We start from the raw sequence: 16,782 nt of genomic DNA on the forward strand, positions 1-16,782 counted from the left end.
TATTTGATACATAGATTTGATAAATGATGAATATAAATCATAGACAAAATTCAACTCGGGTTATTTTATTCAACCCAAGTTGCTCTATTCCATGTTTATAGATAAATTCGGGGTATTCCCCGAGTTGTCTATATGATGTACAAATGAAGGACTAGAGCTAAAACTAGACCTAGAACTAGAAACATTCGGGTTTAGCCGTACGTTTGTTAAAACGGCTAAACCCGGATGTTTCTAGTTATTGGTCTAGTGTTAGTTTTTGTTTTAGTTGTTATTCAGCGCTGATGAGATTATTGTATATTTTACATTGAACTAAAAGTAGAACTAACACTATACCTTAGCCATCTTTAGAGATGCGCGGCTAAACCCAAATGATTCTAGTACTAGGTATAGTGTTAGTTCCACATGGTAATAATGTTAGTGTAAAACTAGAACAAACACTATAACTAGAACTAGAATCATTCGGGTTTAGCCGTCTTTAGAGACGTGCGGCTAAACTCAAATGATTCTAGTACTAGGTATAGTGTTACTTCTACATAGTAATAGTGTTAGTGTAAAACTAGAACAAACACTATAACTAGAACTAGAATCATTCGGGTTTAGCCGTCTTTAGAGAGGTGCGGCTAAACCCAAATGATTCTAGTACTAGGTATAGTGTTAGTTCCACATGGTAATAATGTTAGTGTAAAACTAGAACAAACACTATAACTAGAACTAGAATGATTCGGGTTTAGTCGTCTTTAGAGACGTGTGGCTAAACCCAAATGATTCTAGTACTAAGTATAGTGTTAGTTCCACATGGTAATAATATTAGTGTAAAACTAGAACAAACACTATAACTAGAACTAGAATCATTCGGGTTTAGCCGTCTTTAGAGACGTGCGGCTAAACCCAAATGATTCTAGTACTAGGTATAGTGTTAATTCCACACAGTGATGGGCGTTGGGTAAATACCCGGCGGGTAGGTATTTATAAAATGGGTATTTATCCGGGTATTTATCCCAGCCCTGGATAAATATCCAAACAGTGCCTATGTATAAAAATGATACAAGTAAAAATATAACAGATTCGGAAAAAAACGAGAGCAAGATGATGAAATAGACATTGAAGACGAGGAATTACTTAGGTATTTGCCATCAATGTTTATGCTTTTCGGGTCCAATTCAGTTGTTTAAATGCTGTCTCCAGGATTGTGATGAACAAATTGGGTTCAACATTGTATCACCTTATCTTACCCCGCGACCAATGGTACTTTTATGCAATTTTACCGTCATTGTAGCATTCTTGTAAATGCTATAAATATGTTTGGTGTATCGATAATCGACTCTACATTCTTGAAGTGGTTGCAAAACTGCCATCAACTCAATTTGAATAAAATTTTATAAATACCTCTAAATACCCATCTTGGGTAAATACCCCCGGGTATACAGGGTGTCCCGTATCTTCCGCATCAGAGCATTATACGGTTGTAGGATACATTATTCTGACGCGATCTTTCTAATAAAATTTGTTCGAAATGTTTATAATAACCGCACGGGAACTGTGTAAAGGAACTGTTTTGCGTCCAATCAGCAGATCGCAAATCAGACTCAGGTAATCGGTGCCACCCTCGGCCGGTCCGCTACGCCGATGATAACACGTTTCCCACGTGTACTCACCAATAGATTCGTCATGGAAAGAGAAATAAACTTTTTCGATGAATCAAAGTCGTCAGTTATTGGTCGTCGTTAAACAGTTCCCGTGCGGTTATTATAAACATTTCGAAAAAATTTTATTAGAAAGATCGCTTCAGAATAATGTATTCTACAACCGTATAATGCTCTGATGCGGAAGATACGGGACACGCTGTATATCCAGGGAATTTTCCCTTGAAAATAAATACCCGGGTATTTAACAACACTGATTCCACATGGTAATAATGTTAGTGTAAAACTAGAACTAACACTGTAACTAGAACTAGAATCATTCGGGTTTAGCCGTCTTTAGAGACGTGCGGCTAAACCCAAATGATTCTAGTACTAGGTATAGTGTTAGTTCTACATAGTAATAGTGCTAGTGTAAAACTAGAACTAACACTATACCTAGAACTAGAATCATTCGGGTTTAGCCGTCTTTAGAGACGTGCGGTTAAACTCAAATGATTCTAGTTCCAGTTATAGTATTAATTCTATATAGTAAAGGCAGTTCTAAGCTCTCACCCATCATTGAGGACAATTTATTTCAAATATATCGTCCCAGGTCACAGCTATCTCCCTAATGACACCGACTTTGGAAATATAAAAAGAGCTTTAAAGTCATCATTCTGTAAGTGTACAGGATATCAAAAAATTCATTACCAACAAGAAAGTAACTTCAACAGGCGAAAAGGCTACTTGGTTAACTGCCAGAGTCATCAAAATAAAAAAATCCCAACCATATAAAATCTTTCTGAAGGATTCCCATCAAGATGATAATTATCGCGAAATTGATATCACTAAGAGGGCACGAGGATAGTCTTCCACGAGTGATCCCTTGGCAAACTTGAGTGTTGTATCTTGAAGGGAAAAAAATTTTTGACAAAAAACTTGGCGACATAAAGAGCATTCTTTTTAGCAGAATAGAATCAAAATAAGAATAAGTTTATTGAAACCACCACTTCTCATAGATACAAACTGCAACATTTTTTCCATATTACTAAATCTTTATTAGTAATTATCTCAAAACTTAAATTTGGCGCTTGGTTCCATTTTGATAAGCGCTATCCAATTGTTGTGCAGCACTATACCTAGAACTAGAATCATTCGGGTTTAGCCGTCTTTAGAGACGTACGGCTAATCCCAAATGATTCTATTTCTAGGTCTAGTGTTAGTTCTAGTTTTACACTAGCACTATTAGCATGTAGAATTAACACTATACTTAGCACTAGAATCATTTGGGTTTAGCCGTCTATACAGACGTGCAGCTAAACCCAAATGATTCTAGTTCTAGGTATAGTATTAGTTCTACATAGTAATAGTGCTAGTGTTAGTTCTACTTTTATTTATTATTCAGTGCAAGATTGTTGTATATTTTTATTGAACTAAAAGTAGAACTAACTAATAAAGAACGCAACTATGATGGTAGCTGTTCGAATTTATGTGCATTAAAATTATTTGCGTGTATTTTAAATTTATTTTAACACTGTTAAAATTATTTTAAAGTTGCCTCATTAAAATTAGAAACAAAATATTTTACACGCATAAACATGTAAAATTAGTCGTTACGGTATACTAAAGTCATTGTTATTTATATCGTGGGTGCGAAAAACTTGTTTGCAAAACATTTTTTTAAAATAGTCGATCTCGACCTTTGCCAAATTCAGTGCCAAGAAGCTTTCAATTTCTACTCATAAAATGGGAAAGGAGGACATAAAACAAATGGGGGACCGTACTTATCTTGACATAGTTCACTGAACTGATCGTATATTTTCTCACCTGTAACATCGACAATGACAAATCATTTGAATCAATTTAAATCAATTGAAATCGATTTAAATCGAAAGTTATAGGAAAGATTAAATCTTCTAAAGGAGAAAGAAAGGGAAAGCGTACTATGAATGAGAATTGAATAAGTGCGACTTGAGATGTAATTACGTCGCGACGACTCAATTGGATTTTGCGGATTCAGACAAGTTCTATATCCCGCCCTGAATACCTAAAAGTCGTAAAGGTTTTAAACGTGAAGTTCGAATGGTGATTCAATTGAAAGCCAATTACAAGAAAAAAGAAAAATGGCAACTTTCAATATTGATCGAAGAGAATTAACCGAATTGAAAGCTCCCTTTTCTTTTTAATTCAAAAATATTTCATACAACTCCAAATTTTTAATCCAACGTAGGGACGCAGTTGTTTTAGCAAACTCCGATATTTCAAATTGCGCAACCGTCCACTTAGTTTCGTCGACAAAATTTATAATCGTTGCGCATTCAAGCGTTTCCGGACCAACGTGACATAATTCTAGTAAATGTATCGCGAACGTTGAAAAACAAAACCGGAGCTTAAAACAAAGGGTACGACCCGGCTCGAAAAATTTAATTTTCCAGGGCAAAGAAAACTTTCCGAGTACAGTGCTCGCTAAGTAACAAGTTGTGCACTCGCCTGTTCACTAGATCAAGCTAAAATTCCCTCGAGGAAGAATTAACTTGCGACTTTGTCACTCTGACTTTACAATTTATGCATTACACCATCAAAGAAATGCAACCAATTAATGAATTTAATTCTAAAATCAAACCTAATTAATTTTTACTTCATATAGTGACATAATTGTCATTCACGATTTGGAAACATCACATCATTAAATTTTAGTTAATAATCCTTAAAAAAAATTCAATGTAATCAAATAATGCATTTTGGCCCAAAAAAGAAAACTGATAAATCATTAAATATATCCCAGGCATTAGAACGACTTAGAGAAACCGAACAATTATTAACAAAACGTCAAGAATTTTTAGAAAAACGTATCCAACAAGAACTTACAACAGCCAAAACAGCATATTCCCGAAACAAATCAGCAGCGATACAAGCATTAAAGAAAAAGAAACGCTTAGAAATACAATTACAACAATTGGATGGCACTTTAACCACTATCGAGGTTCAAAGGGAATCATTAGAAGCAGCTAATACAAACGCAATGATTCTTTTAACCATGAAAAAAGCAGCTGATGCTTTAAAATTGGCTAATAATCAATTAGGTATAGATAACGTCAATGATATGATGGATGACATCGGGGAACAACAAGATGTAGCTAAGGAAATATCAGAAGCTATTAGCCACAATTATTATAATACAGGTATCGACGAATCTGAATTAGAAAAAGAATTGGAAGCTTTGGAAGAAGAAGCATTAGTTGAGGAATTGTTGAAAGTTGGACCTTCTACGGCAGCGGTCAAAAATGATTTACCCAAAGTTCCCAGTCAAACTTTAATGGATGGGACTAAAGAGGATGATGAAGAAAGTGAAGAAAAAGATGATGTTGATAAATTAAAAGCGTGGGCTGGATTAAATGGTTAATCATAAATTTGATTATAAAGTTACGATAAAGTTTCTAAGGGTTCAAAAAGTTTAAATTACAAAAATTCGATTTGATGACATTGAAAATAAAAATTTAAATTTTCTTTATGAAAAGTTTTTAATCTCTAGCTTTTGATACAAAACAAAACAAATTTCGGAATACATCAAATAGGAATCAATTTAGTAACGATTTAAGCAAAAAATCATTTGGCCCTTTTAATTAACAATGTTGGATAAGTAAATCTTGGGAAAAATTGGATGAGGTGCTAAAACCAAATAAAACCGATAAATTATTTATGTTTTAAGTTCTTAAATAGGTTCCAAGCATTTTTGACACCAGTTCATCAACCCACTCACCCCTCGATGAAGGAAACAACAATTACCAAGTGATTAAATATTCATGAACAATTTAATGCCATCGACATAATCCAATACACGAGCAGAACGTGATGGAAGTTGATCGTTGATGGATATAAACTATATTACGTACTTATTTGTTTCGTCATTTTCAAAAAAATCGTATTAAATCGGAGCTTCAATAAATTGTTATGAAATTATCAGCATATCCCCTTCTAATTATAGCCTTTCTAACGAAAAGTCTTTTAGATTTTGAGATATCAAAAAATCGATTTCTTATGATATCACTTTGCAATTCTCATAAAAAAAGTAAATATAGTATAAAAAGTAATATACAGGGTGTACAAAAAGTATGGAATAAGGGTTCTACAGCCTAAACTTAAATAAAACTTACATTAAAAAAAGTTTTAAATAAAACTTACTTGACACTATTTTCTTGTATATTTTAAGGTTTTTGGATTCCTTCTTACAAGGTGTTGCAAAATGCCATAAGGTTTTAATGCTTTAAACTGCATAGTTTTCGAGATATTCAAAGTTTTATTTAAAAAGATTTGACGTAGCGACAACTAAATTATGACGTCATTATGGAATAGACAACCTAAACGTTGACATCACAGGGATGGGCGGAGCTTATACCGACTCCAAAGATCTTCGTTGCTAACCACAGTTGCTAAGATAAATCGCCATTAAAATGTCATCTAAAATGTCACTTACAAGGGAAGTATCAGAACTGTCCCTCACCGATTTTATTGAAATTTGGTACAGCGATAGTATGGCCAAAAATAAGGTTTACGTATTTTTTTATACGTGCTAATAAAGCCCCTGGGGCGAGTTATAAGGGTTAGAAGTTTGGGGTGGAAAATATATTTTCGCTAATAATTTTCATAATCCTACAGAAAACGTTTTTTATCCTTACTCTATTTAAATAACACAAAAGTTAGTGTAGTTATATAAATATTTATTAATAATAAATTAAAAATTAACTGGCAAAGAAATGGTTGACTATTACAAATTGTATTCTACATTATTAATTTAATTTCCTTCTTTATACTTTTTTTATTCAATGTATTGTTGGCAATAATGAAAATCATGAAAAGAATGTTTTAAACACAACAATTGTTTACACCATGCACAAGTTATAACAGCTATTTCTCCACAGATATCGCACGTAGGTTTTTCATTGGAAAAGCAAACCTCCACAAGATTTTCAACTCTTCTGGTCTCTCCTCTATATATCCAGACGCAAGCCACGCGTATTTAAAAACATTAATAAATCGTGGGGAAGACAACTGGTTATGCGTTAGGGATTGCAATTTTAAAATATTATCTCTCTGATGCAAATTGACATCGTACTGATAGAGAATAATTTGATCAGAAAATCTTCTAATGAAATTATTCCATATTCTAAAACCAAATACATCCAGGGGTTGAATTTGACCTGTTGGCAGTGGCCACTCCAAGAATCCAGTAATAGTAATGATTTGGGTCCGGTGTTTGGGAAATAGACATTTTGTAGCCAATTTTTGATATGAGCAGAAGTCAGTTTAGCAGACTTTGATGCCAAAACGAATATGTTATCTGCTTCGAATATTGTATTTATTACCCTCGGTCCAAACGTACCAGAGGATTCTAACAATGTAGAATACAATTTGTGATATTTAACCATTTTTTTTCAGTTGCTTTTTAACTCATTAGTAATAAATATTTATATAATTATCCTAGCTTTTGTGTTATTTAAATAGAATAACATAAAAAAGCTTTTTCTGTAGGAGTATGAAGTTATTAGCGAAAATATATTTTCTACCCCAAACTTCTAACCCTTGTAAGTTCTTACAATAGTACTAATGTATAAAAAAATCAGCGTGGTAAATTGCTTCAAAATCGACAAACAATTTTCGCAAAAAAAAATTTATTTGGGGTGGTTAGGGTAGTTAACCCCCGCCACCCCTCAATGTCGTATAGGGTTTATTTTACTGAGTAAATCTTAATTTACATCTAATTAATGGTTTTATTCAAAATATTGTTCAAAAGTATAACTGATTATCACATTATTCTTAAGAAAAGGGGTTATCTATCATACCGACGTAACTTTGCAGGGGATGGTCACAGGCAAATAAGAAAAAACACGTCATTGCTATTTTTAAACGTACTATAAGGACACATAATCGACAGGGTAGTTTTTAAAATATTCCAAAAAACTTGGGGTAGTTTACCCCCTGAAGCCCTCAGATATATGTGTGATACATCAATGGAAAGCTCTTTGAAAATGAATATCAGTTTACATTTACCACATTTCGATAGCTATTTTCGTTTTCAGCCTATAACCGAATATATATATTTCGCCCCGATTTCCAACCCTTATAACTCGCCCCAGGAGCTTTATTAGCACGTATAAAAACACACGTAAACCTTATTTTTGGCCATACTATCGCTGTACCAAATTTCAACAAAATCGGTGAGGGACAGTTCTGATACTTCCCTTGTTAGTTTATGTTATTTTAACACTAATTGAAAAATTGAATATGGAGATTTATCGTTAGCAACGAAGATGATTGGAGTCAGTATAAGCTCCGCCCATCAGTATGACGTCAAGGCTTAGGTTGTCTATTGATAAAATTATCCATTAGCAAGCTTTTTTTACTTAGGTTGTCTATTCCATAATGACACCATAATTTGGTTGTCACTACGTCATAGTTATTTATATTACAAGTGGGCTAGAAACATAATTACAGTACGAGTGTGGAGAATTGCACGACGAGGTCGTAGATCGAGTCGTGTAATCACACGAGTACTGTAATTATGCTATAGCCCACGTGTGATATACAGCATTTTATCTACGACTGCTAAAAATTACTAAAAAATCAATTTCTTTAGAAAAGTCTATTTGACATTTATAAAAATATTTTGAAATGATTGTTGACAATTTTGAATTGTCAGTTTCAACAACATGTTTACTCATCTGGAATAAGTGTTTTGAAATGCAAAAACATAACAATTAATGTTTATAATAAATAGTATTGTTTCTCTGTAACTAGATAGCACTTTTTCTTTTGTATTGTTGCTCGTTTCAATAAATTAAGTCTGTTCTGATTAGGCTAAAAATGCGTTACGTAATGAAACCAGTGCGGTAATGAACTTTACGTAACTCAAATCACCTCAAATGAGTGCGGTAATGATGACTTATCCAAGCAGTCGTAGATAAAATCTTTTTAAATAAAAGTTTCAATATCTCGAAAACTATGCAGTTTAAAGCATTAAAACCTTATGGCATTTTGCAACACCTTGTCAAAAAGAATCCAAAAACCTTAAAATATACAGGGTGTTCCATTTAAAAAACACACTCACCATGTCGTAACTCAAACTGCAGTCAAAATTTTTATTTTGTTTCTACGCCAAGATATGCGGAATTTAAAGCTTTTTTTAATATAAGTTGAAGTTTAGGCTGTAGAACCATTATTCCATACTTTTTATACACCCTGTATAGTAATTGGGAACAATATTCTAACTCCTTTTAATGATTTGATGTAAAAGTTATAATTTTAGGAATCTATTTGTACACAGGAAATAAGATCAAACTACTATGCGTCAAAATCAACCATGAAAGACAATTTACTACTAATTGAACATCATAAGACTCACCGCAACAACACCACATTTACCACGATTGACCGCTGACGTGGTTATTGTTAGGATACTAACGTAATGAAACTACAATTAATTTAACTTGGACTTTGATGAACTTGTCATAGAAATGATACTAAAACTTGGAGGTGTTCTTTATACTAATTTGCCAACATTAAAACAAACAAAAATTGTTATTATTGGTAAAATAATTAAATTAAATGTTGATAAACAAGCTTATCATTATGATAGATGATGTTGAAATACAATAAGATATTGGATAAAAAATATCAAAAACCATTAATCATGTTTACTACAACTCAGCTATCGGATCTAAAGGAAGAATAATTGGATGTTTTCGAACAACAATCTTTAGTAAGGAAATAAAACAAAGAATAAAAAACTTTCAATAAAGGTTATTTGGGATTATATACGTGAAAAACGTCTATAAACATTTTCGATATCGAAAAACGATAAATAGAGACGACCGTTTCGTTTTATGGTATCACAGCACAGTGTGGCGTCTTATCTACGGTTAATTCACTACATGGCTTTACGTGTTGGCGTTTCATTAGAAACGATATTAGCAAAATTTGTGTTGTAGTGTAATTGTAGTATTGGCAGCTATCCAAAGGCGGCTTTTAGGTGTTCAAAACATGTGCTGCAATCGATTTCCAATTATTTGTTAAATTCGATTTACGATTGCATTCTATTGACAGATTGATTGTGAATTTATTTACCCCGTTGGTCATTTTCGATAATCCCCACGCGTCCAATGAATTGTAAATCGTTGTGATCAGAATGCCCTTTGAAGTTTAACGACTCACTTACGCAGCTAATAACCGCACTTTAAAAAATTGTGCTGCTAATGATAATCGAGTTTCCACGCTCGCACGAATTTGCATCCAATTATCCTTTAAACCCGATCCATTGATTAGCTTTTCCGTTCGATGTTGATTTTGTTTTAAAATTTATTTTTAGTATTTTAATGGATAATTCAGTTATATTCCGAGTGGTTCTCTTTATTAACCCATTTCCTTCTAAGTATCCGAGATTCGCGTCAGTAATGACCACGAAGTAGGAAACTTTAAATTGAAACAATCACGAAGAAAAATTTTCCGGCCCAATGAGAGCTTTATCCTGCTTTCAGTTTAAGAGCTTTGTTTTCAGCGATTTATCAGGCGGGTTAATATCGCCCGTTTGGATAGCATCGCGTGCCTTGAAAATATTTTCGTGGAAATGAAGACATTAAAAAAATCAATATTCGTTCTTTTTCGAGCCAGTACGGCACGTGCAAAAAACGACACGATTACCAGATGGCATTAAATTGAATAAATGTGGGGGAAGATTCGAGAACGTAGACTTCCCTAATTTATTCGTCAGCCTAAACTGTGACGACGTGAACATTTCGCATTCAGATAGCGCCGTAGGGGATCACAAATAACTTGTATGTCTTAGGGTGCGAACGGTTAAGCCATTTTGAGTTTCTATATTACCTCTTTGTTATTACTATATATCTTTGAGATTATTATTTTTTATTTGAAAGCATATTTTAGGATAAGTACCCAAAATGGCGGTGTAATGATGAATAATTCCTTTCCTAAAGTTTTTATTACCCTGGCTTTATTATGTAAATAATGGGCATTTATACAAGAATGGTGGTTTCTTAAAGAACTACGTGAGAATGAAATATTTAAGTTTATATTAAGAGAAAAAAGGATTTCGGTGTAAAATTGTGCAGAAAATGTAAAGGTGCAGGACTAATTAGAGCGTTGACACAACGCCAGAAAGAAAATCAATAAGGTAATAGTACTTGGTTGAGTTATTTATATAGCGCTCCAATCTACTTTTATGATGTAATGAAACGTAATTTGACTTTTATTACTATTTTCTTAACGACTGCCAAACCAGATTTAGATTAATATAAACTAATTTTATATAATCTGTTTTTTATTTAAATCAATTGTCAAAGTGTCGTCAAGTTGGTATTGAAAGTAAAAGCGCATGTCGTGACTTTTACTTTAATTGTGTGCCACCACTGTCTATCAAATTTGTTAAGATTGATTAAAAAACAATTTTCATATAATTTTTTTGCTGCTAAATCTACCATAAAAATGTTAAGAAAGGGTGGAACGGGATGTCAACTGTCTAAACGCGAAAAAACTCTATAATTAGGTATTGTGAAGAAGTATAGACGGAGACACCAAATACGAATTTAAAATATATATGTGATAAAGCTACGTGACGGTTGTTGATATGTGATAAAAACACGACGGTTTTTAAAATTATTCAAACCTACAAAAAATATCAAACTGTAAAAAAAACCAAAAACACAAGGGCGTTGTAAAATGAACTACAAAACGGATAATAATTTGTTAGATATCACTTTATTAACAATATTCTCAATAAACTACAAGTCATCAATTTATAACAAACGAAACTTCCAACGCCTCACACATTCGGCTCTCTAACTCAACTCTGACTCTCTTACTAAACTAATGCCCTTAACCGTTCTTCCCACTCCCTACTCTCTCTCTTCTTCATCTTTTTCTCTCTTTTAGCGGTATCGATCTTCACATTCGGCCTTGCTACCATTTGGGTCGTCCTCGGCCCTGACTTCCTCATCTTCCGAATTCATTTCTTCTTCGCTGTCTGTCGACTCATCTTCTTCTTCGTCCATTATTAAAATGTTCAAACCAGCTATCTCTGGTTCACTAGCCTCTTCTTGAGGACATCTACTCAATGCGTCAACATGTTTCATTTGTTCGGCTTTTCGATGCTCAACCACATAATTATATTCCAACAATTTCAAACACCACCTAACAATTCTCGGTGACATATCTTGTTTCTTTACTGTTTGTTTAATTGAATTGCAATCTGTTATTATTCTCATTTGTTTTCCTAGCACATACACTCTAAATCTCTCTAGACTCTCGACTATAGCAAGCATTTCCAATTCGTAACTATGGTATTTAGATTCGATCTCAGATGTTTGTCTACTATAAAAACATATTGGTTTCCACATACCTTCAGTTTTCTGCATTAATATTCCAGCAACACCTATCTTACTAGCATCAGTATGTACTTCCAGTTCAGAACCAGGATTGTATAATGCCAAAACCGGTTTTTCACATAATCTCCTCTTTAGTAATTCAAAAGCGTTTTCTTGTGCACTTCCCCAAACAAACTTCTCATCTTTTCCTGTTAATACTGTCAACGGTTTAACAACAATGGAAAAGTTCTTAATGAATCTTTTAAAAAAACTAGTTAACCCAATAAATTGTCGTACTTCCTGCACTGTTGTCGGTCTCCGAAAATAAGAAACAGCTTCAATTTTCCTAATTCCTGGTCTCAGTCCCTCTTCGCTAATCTCGAACCCAAGGTAGTCAATCTTATTATACAAAAATTTACATTTGCTCATTCTTAATGTGAGTCTAGCTTCTTTCAACACTTTAAGTACGATTTTCAATTTCTCAAGACCTTCCACGACAGTTTCGCTCGCAATCAATATGTCATCCATGTACACAAGAGCAATATTTGGTCCTACCTTTCTTAAGAGTTTACTCATTAAACGGTTGAAAATACTTGGGGCGTTAACAAGTCCAAATGGCATCCTGTTAAACTCGTACAAGCCATCTGTTGTTACAAAAGCTGTCAAATGCCTGCTTTCTTCACTAATCGGTACTTGGTAATATCCATTAGCTAGGTCAAGAGTAGTAAAATACTTCTTACCAGCAAGTTTATCTAGTTGTTCATCTATCAACGGCATTTGTGTATGCTCTTTTCGGGTCACCTCGTTTAGTCGCCTGTAATCAATACATAAACGCTCTCCTCCTGTTTTCTTACTCACCAGCACAACAGGACTCGCATACTCAGATGTTGAAGGACTAATAATACCAGCTTTCAATAATTCACCGACTTGATCGTTGACTATATCTCGCTGACTATATGCTAGCCTATATGGACGACTTGATATTGGTTTTGTATTTGTAACTTCAATCTTCATCTCAAACAAATCCGTGCATCTCAAATCAGAATATTTATCCGCAAACATTTGGTCATGTTCTTCTAATAATTTAACTAACTCCATTTAGTCACTTTCTTGTATTTCTGCATTTACATCAACTTTTTGCTTTTTTTGTACTTTCATCTGAGTTCTTGCTATATCTACTATTTCTTGTTCTGCTACAGCTTGGTTACAACCTTTATTGAAATCTTCATTATCTAAATCGACTTCTACATATTCAATTTCTTTAGTTTTCTCTTTAACAATTCTTGTTCTTGTTGCAGCAATCTTCTTTCTCTATCGATAGACGTTTCATCTTCAACATTGAAATCTCGTACTGTTGAACAACCAAATTCGCCTGTCACGTCCACCGTTTCTCCGTATTCACTCATTTGTTCTTTTTTTTTTTTTTTTTAAACACCACGTATAAAGTATTTAACCGACGCAACACCTGTAATCTTTCTCGAATATACTATGACGTCACCACAATCCGTTAAAGTAGCGTCCACACTCGTTTCCAGAATCGTCCACGTTTTTATTGTTTTTCTTTTTACTAACTGGTTTGATTTATTTATCGCACCGCTGCTCTGTTAGATATCACTTTATTAACAATATTCTCAATAAACTACAAGTCATCAATTTATAACAAACGAAACTTCCAACGCCTCACACATTCGGCTCTCTAACTCAACTCTGACTCTCTTACTAAACTAATGCCCTTAACCGTTCTTCCCACTCCCTACTCTCTCTCTTCTTCATCTTTTTCTCTCTTTTAGCGGTATCGATCTTCACAAATTTATATTTTATTAAAGAAGAGTTAGGAAGACAAATACAAAAATTGCGTGAAAAGAAACAGTATTTTAATCTTAATGATTTACTTAATTTTGCAAGGAATGAATGTGATTTTACTAATGGTAGATCAACATTACATAAAATTATAAAATCTATGGGATATAGATATAAAAAGATTAGCAATAGAAAAGTGTTAATTGAACAACCACATGTAGTTTCAAAAAGAATTACATTTTTAAAGACATACTTGCAATACCTAGAATCCGGAGAGTATACTTTTGTTTTTCTTGACGAAACTTGGATTTACGAAAATGGCACACAAGTTTATCAATGGGTAAATGAAAATGAAAGATTCGGTATTCCGCAAAGAGCAGAAGGCGAAGGAAAAAGATTTACAATCTTGCACGCAGGCACTTCGTCAGGGTTTTTGCCAAATTGCCATCTCTTGCTCAGTGACAACACGGAGCACAGAGATTATCATAAATATATGACGTCAATTATTTTTATGGAATGGGTGAAAAATCAATTACTTCCAGCATTAAATAATTTGGGTGCGAAGTGTGCGGTAGTAATGGATAATGCTCCATATCACTCAAAACAAATCGAGAAAGCTCCAAGTTTCTGCACAAAAAAAAATGATATGAAAAAATGGTTAACTGAACATAATATACAGTTTGAACCAACCTTAAATAAAAAATCGTTATGGGAAATAATCCGTTATTACAAGCCTCAAATTGAAAAATTCTTTGAAATTGACAAATTAATAAGAGACCATGGCCATACTGTTCTTCGCCTTCCTCCATACAATTGCCAATATAATCCCATTGAACTATGTTGGGCGTTCTTAAAAACTTATTACAATAAACATGTTCAGTCCAGCTCGGAGAAAAAGATCTGTCGTGTCAAGGAGACTTGGCAAAAAGCTCTTGGTCATTACACTCCGGAGATGTGGGAACGCCACTGTGAGGAACTAATTAAAAAAGATTGGACAACATTAATGGGAAATTCATTAATAACTGATTTACCTCCTGTCATCATCCAACTAGCGAAAGACTCAGATTCTTCCAGTAATTCTGATTTTTAAACAATATTCAAATTTTAATTATAGCACTTAATTATGTTATCTTAATATTTTGCTCACGAGTTTTAATTTCAAAACGTAGATATTAGCCAAGTGACGAGAGATTAGTGGCTTCGTCTTTAAAGTGACAATCAGTGACAACTTCGTTTAGAATATACACAACCTTACTTATTATTTAGTGGAAAATATTATAAAGCGTGGTCATAGAACATGGTATCTAGGGTGGTACAGACCGTTTTTTTATAAAAATTTAAATAAAAAATAAATTTTAGATTTCAAAGCATAAAAATCAAATTCATTTAATACGTTTAACGTTTTAGAATTGTTTCTTATGTGTTTACCATTATTTTTATCTGTCAAACGAGCATTTTCGTTGGGTTTGAAATTCCGCAGGCAATTCCCCTGTGGAGACTTGCCAACAAACAACATTCAGATGCGAAATTTATGACATCGAACGCTGCCACGTCGAGTTCTGAATAAGTTTATTGTACTCTAGCTTTCTACATGTGAAAACTTTTATAAATACTCTACGGGAAATTACGTTTCAATTTAGATTTGGGCAATAAATAGAAGTTGATATGTTTATGTTAACACAAAACGATATATTCATCAAGCACAAAATGCAATAAACCCGGCTACTTCTCAATTAAACAACATCCTGGGTGTACGGCACGAGATGTATATGTTTAACTAGGTAGGGTTTTATCTGGGTCTGGGGATGCGAGTAATCTAATGCCACTTTATACAGAGAGGATGTATTTAGAAAACGGACCCTTGGTAAAATAATCCCTAAAAGCCAGGTACTGATAAAAATGCGGGACCATCCGACTGAAGTAGACGTAACAATTTTTACGTTAATATTTCTTTTTGTGAGATAAAAACGACCCAGAGTTCGCGCAGTTTTATTGCCGCTATTTGTACGTTCATGGGTCCATTTAGTTCGCTCGTTATTTGGGTGGGTATGTACCTACTAGGAAATCATAAAAACCTATTTTATGAACACTGAACACTGTAAAGGTATATCACAATGGAATAATCTCTTTTAAGAGAATTCTTAAACAATCTAAATCTCTTTGAAGATTTTAATTTAATATATTTTATCTATTTTTAGTTTGCAAAAAATTTAAAATAAACGCAGTTACTAACCTGCCGTAACCAATATAACGCAGAATTTCGTTACAAGATATTTTTAGTTGATATATTATGATTTGGATAAAATCTTTTTTGATTTAAAATACATTGTAATGTTTAAGAACTAACAGAAATCTAATAATAAAATTAATATTCATTTGGTTATTTCTTTCCATTTCAATTTTAATATAATTGAAATAAAACTATGTGTATTTATAGACGGATTTTTTAATTTTCAGCTCTACCGGTTTCGATCGTACATTCAATCATCCTCAGGAGCAACGTCATTAAACATATTTTTAAAAAACATATTTGTTTGTTATTCAAGCTGTTATCTTCTTGATTACTTAATTCTTCTCCTCTTTGTTGCCTTGTTATTAATTCAATAATATTCAATCTGCTTTCCTTGCCCACTATGCGCACTTTTTTGAGGTTATGTGTGTTATGTGTGTGTCAAAAAAGTAAAAGAAACACATGGGGCATAGTGGGCAAGGAAAGCATATTGAATATTATTGAATTAATAACAAGGTAACAAAGAGGAGAAGAATTAAGTAATCAAGAAGATAACAGCTTGAATAACAAACAAATATGTTTTTTAGAAATATGTTTAATGACGTTGCTCCTGAGGATGATTGAATGTACGATCGAAACCGGTAGAGCTGAAAATTAAAAAATCCATCTATAAATACGCATAGTTTTATTTCAATTATATTAATAATAAAATGATGAAGATAAAATAAAATTAATTCAATTTGTTCTGTACCTATAC

General features: G+C 33.2%; 2 protein-coding genes across 4 annotated transcripts in view; one reads left to right on the forward strand and one right to left on the reverse strand.

The window, feature by feature from the left end:
• LOC111421286 (KH domain-containing, RNA-binding, signal transduction-associated protein 2-like) overlaps positions 1–16,782 on the reverse strand; it is a 249,709-nt gene that overhangs the window by 196,918 nt on the left and 36,009 nt on the right. The gene's annotated exons all lie outside the window — the stretch shown is intronic.
• LOC111421285 (charged multivesicular body protein 4-like) lies at positions 4,247–5,081 on the forward strand. The gene has a single exon (XM_071198138.1). The coding sequence runs from the start codon at positions 4,357–4,359 to the stop codon at positions 5,023–5,025; it is 669 nt and encodes a 222-aa protein (XP_071054239.1). The 5' UTR covers positions 4,247–4,356; the 3' UTR covers positions 5,026–5,081.

This window comes from Onthophagus taurus, chromosome 7 (assembly GCF_036711975.1).
Source record: "Onthophagus taurus isolate NC chromosome 7, IU_Otau_3.0, whole genome shotgun sequence".
In the NCBI taxonomy this organism is placed as follows: domain Eukaryota; kingdom Metazoa; phylum Arthropoda; class Insecta; order Coleoptera; family Scarabaeidae; genus Onthophagus; species Onthophagus taurus.

Excerpts from the sequence above, each read along its gene's own strand:
- LOC111421285 (XM_071198138.1), top strand. The coding sequence starts at position 4,357 with ATGCATTTTGGCCCAAAAAAGAAAACTGATAAATCATTAAATATATCC.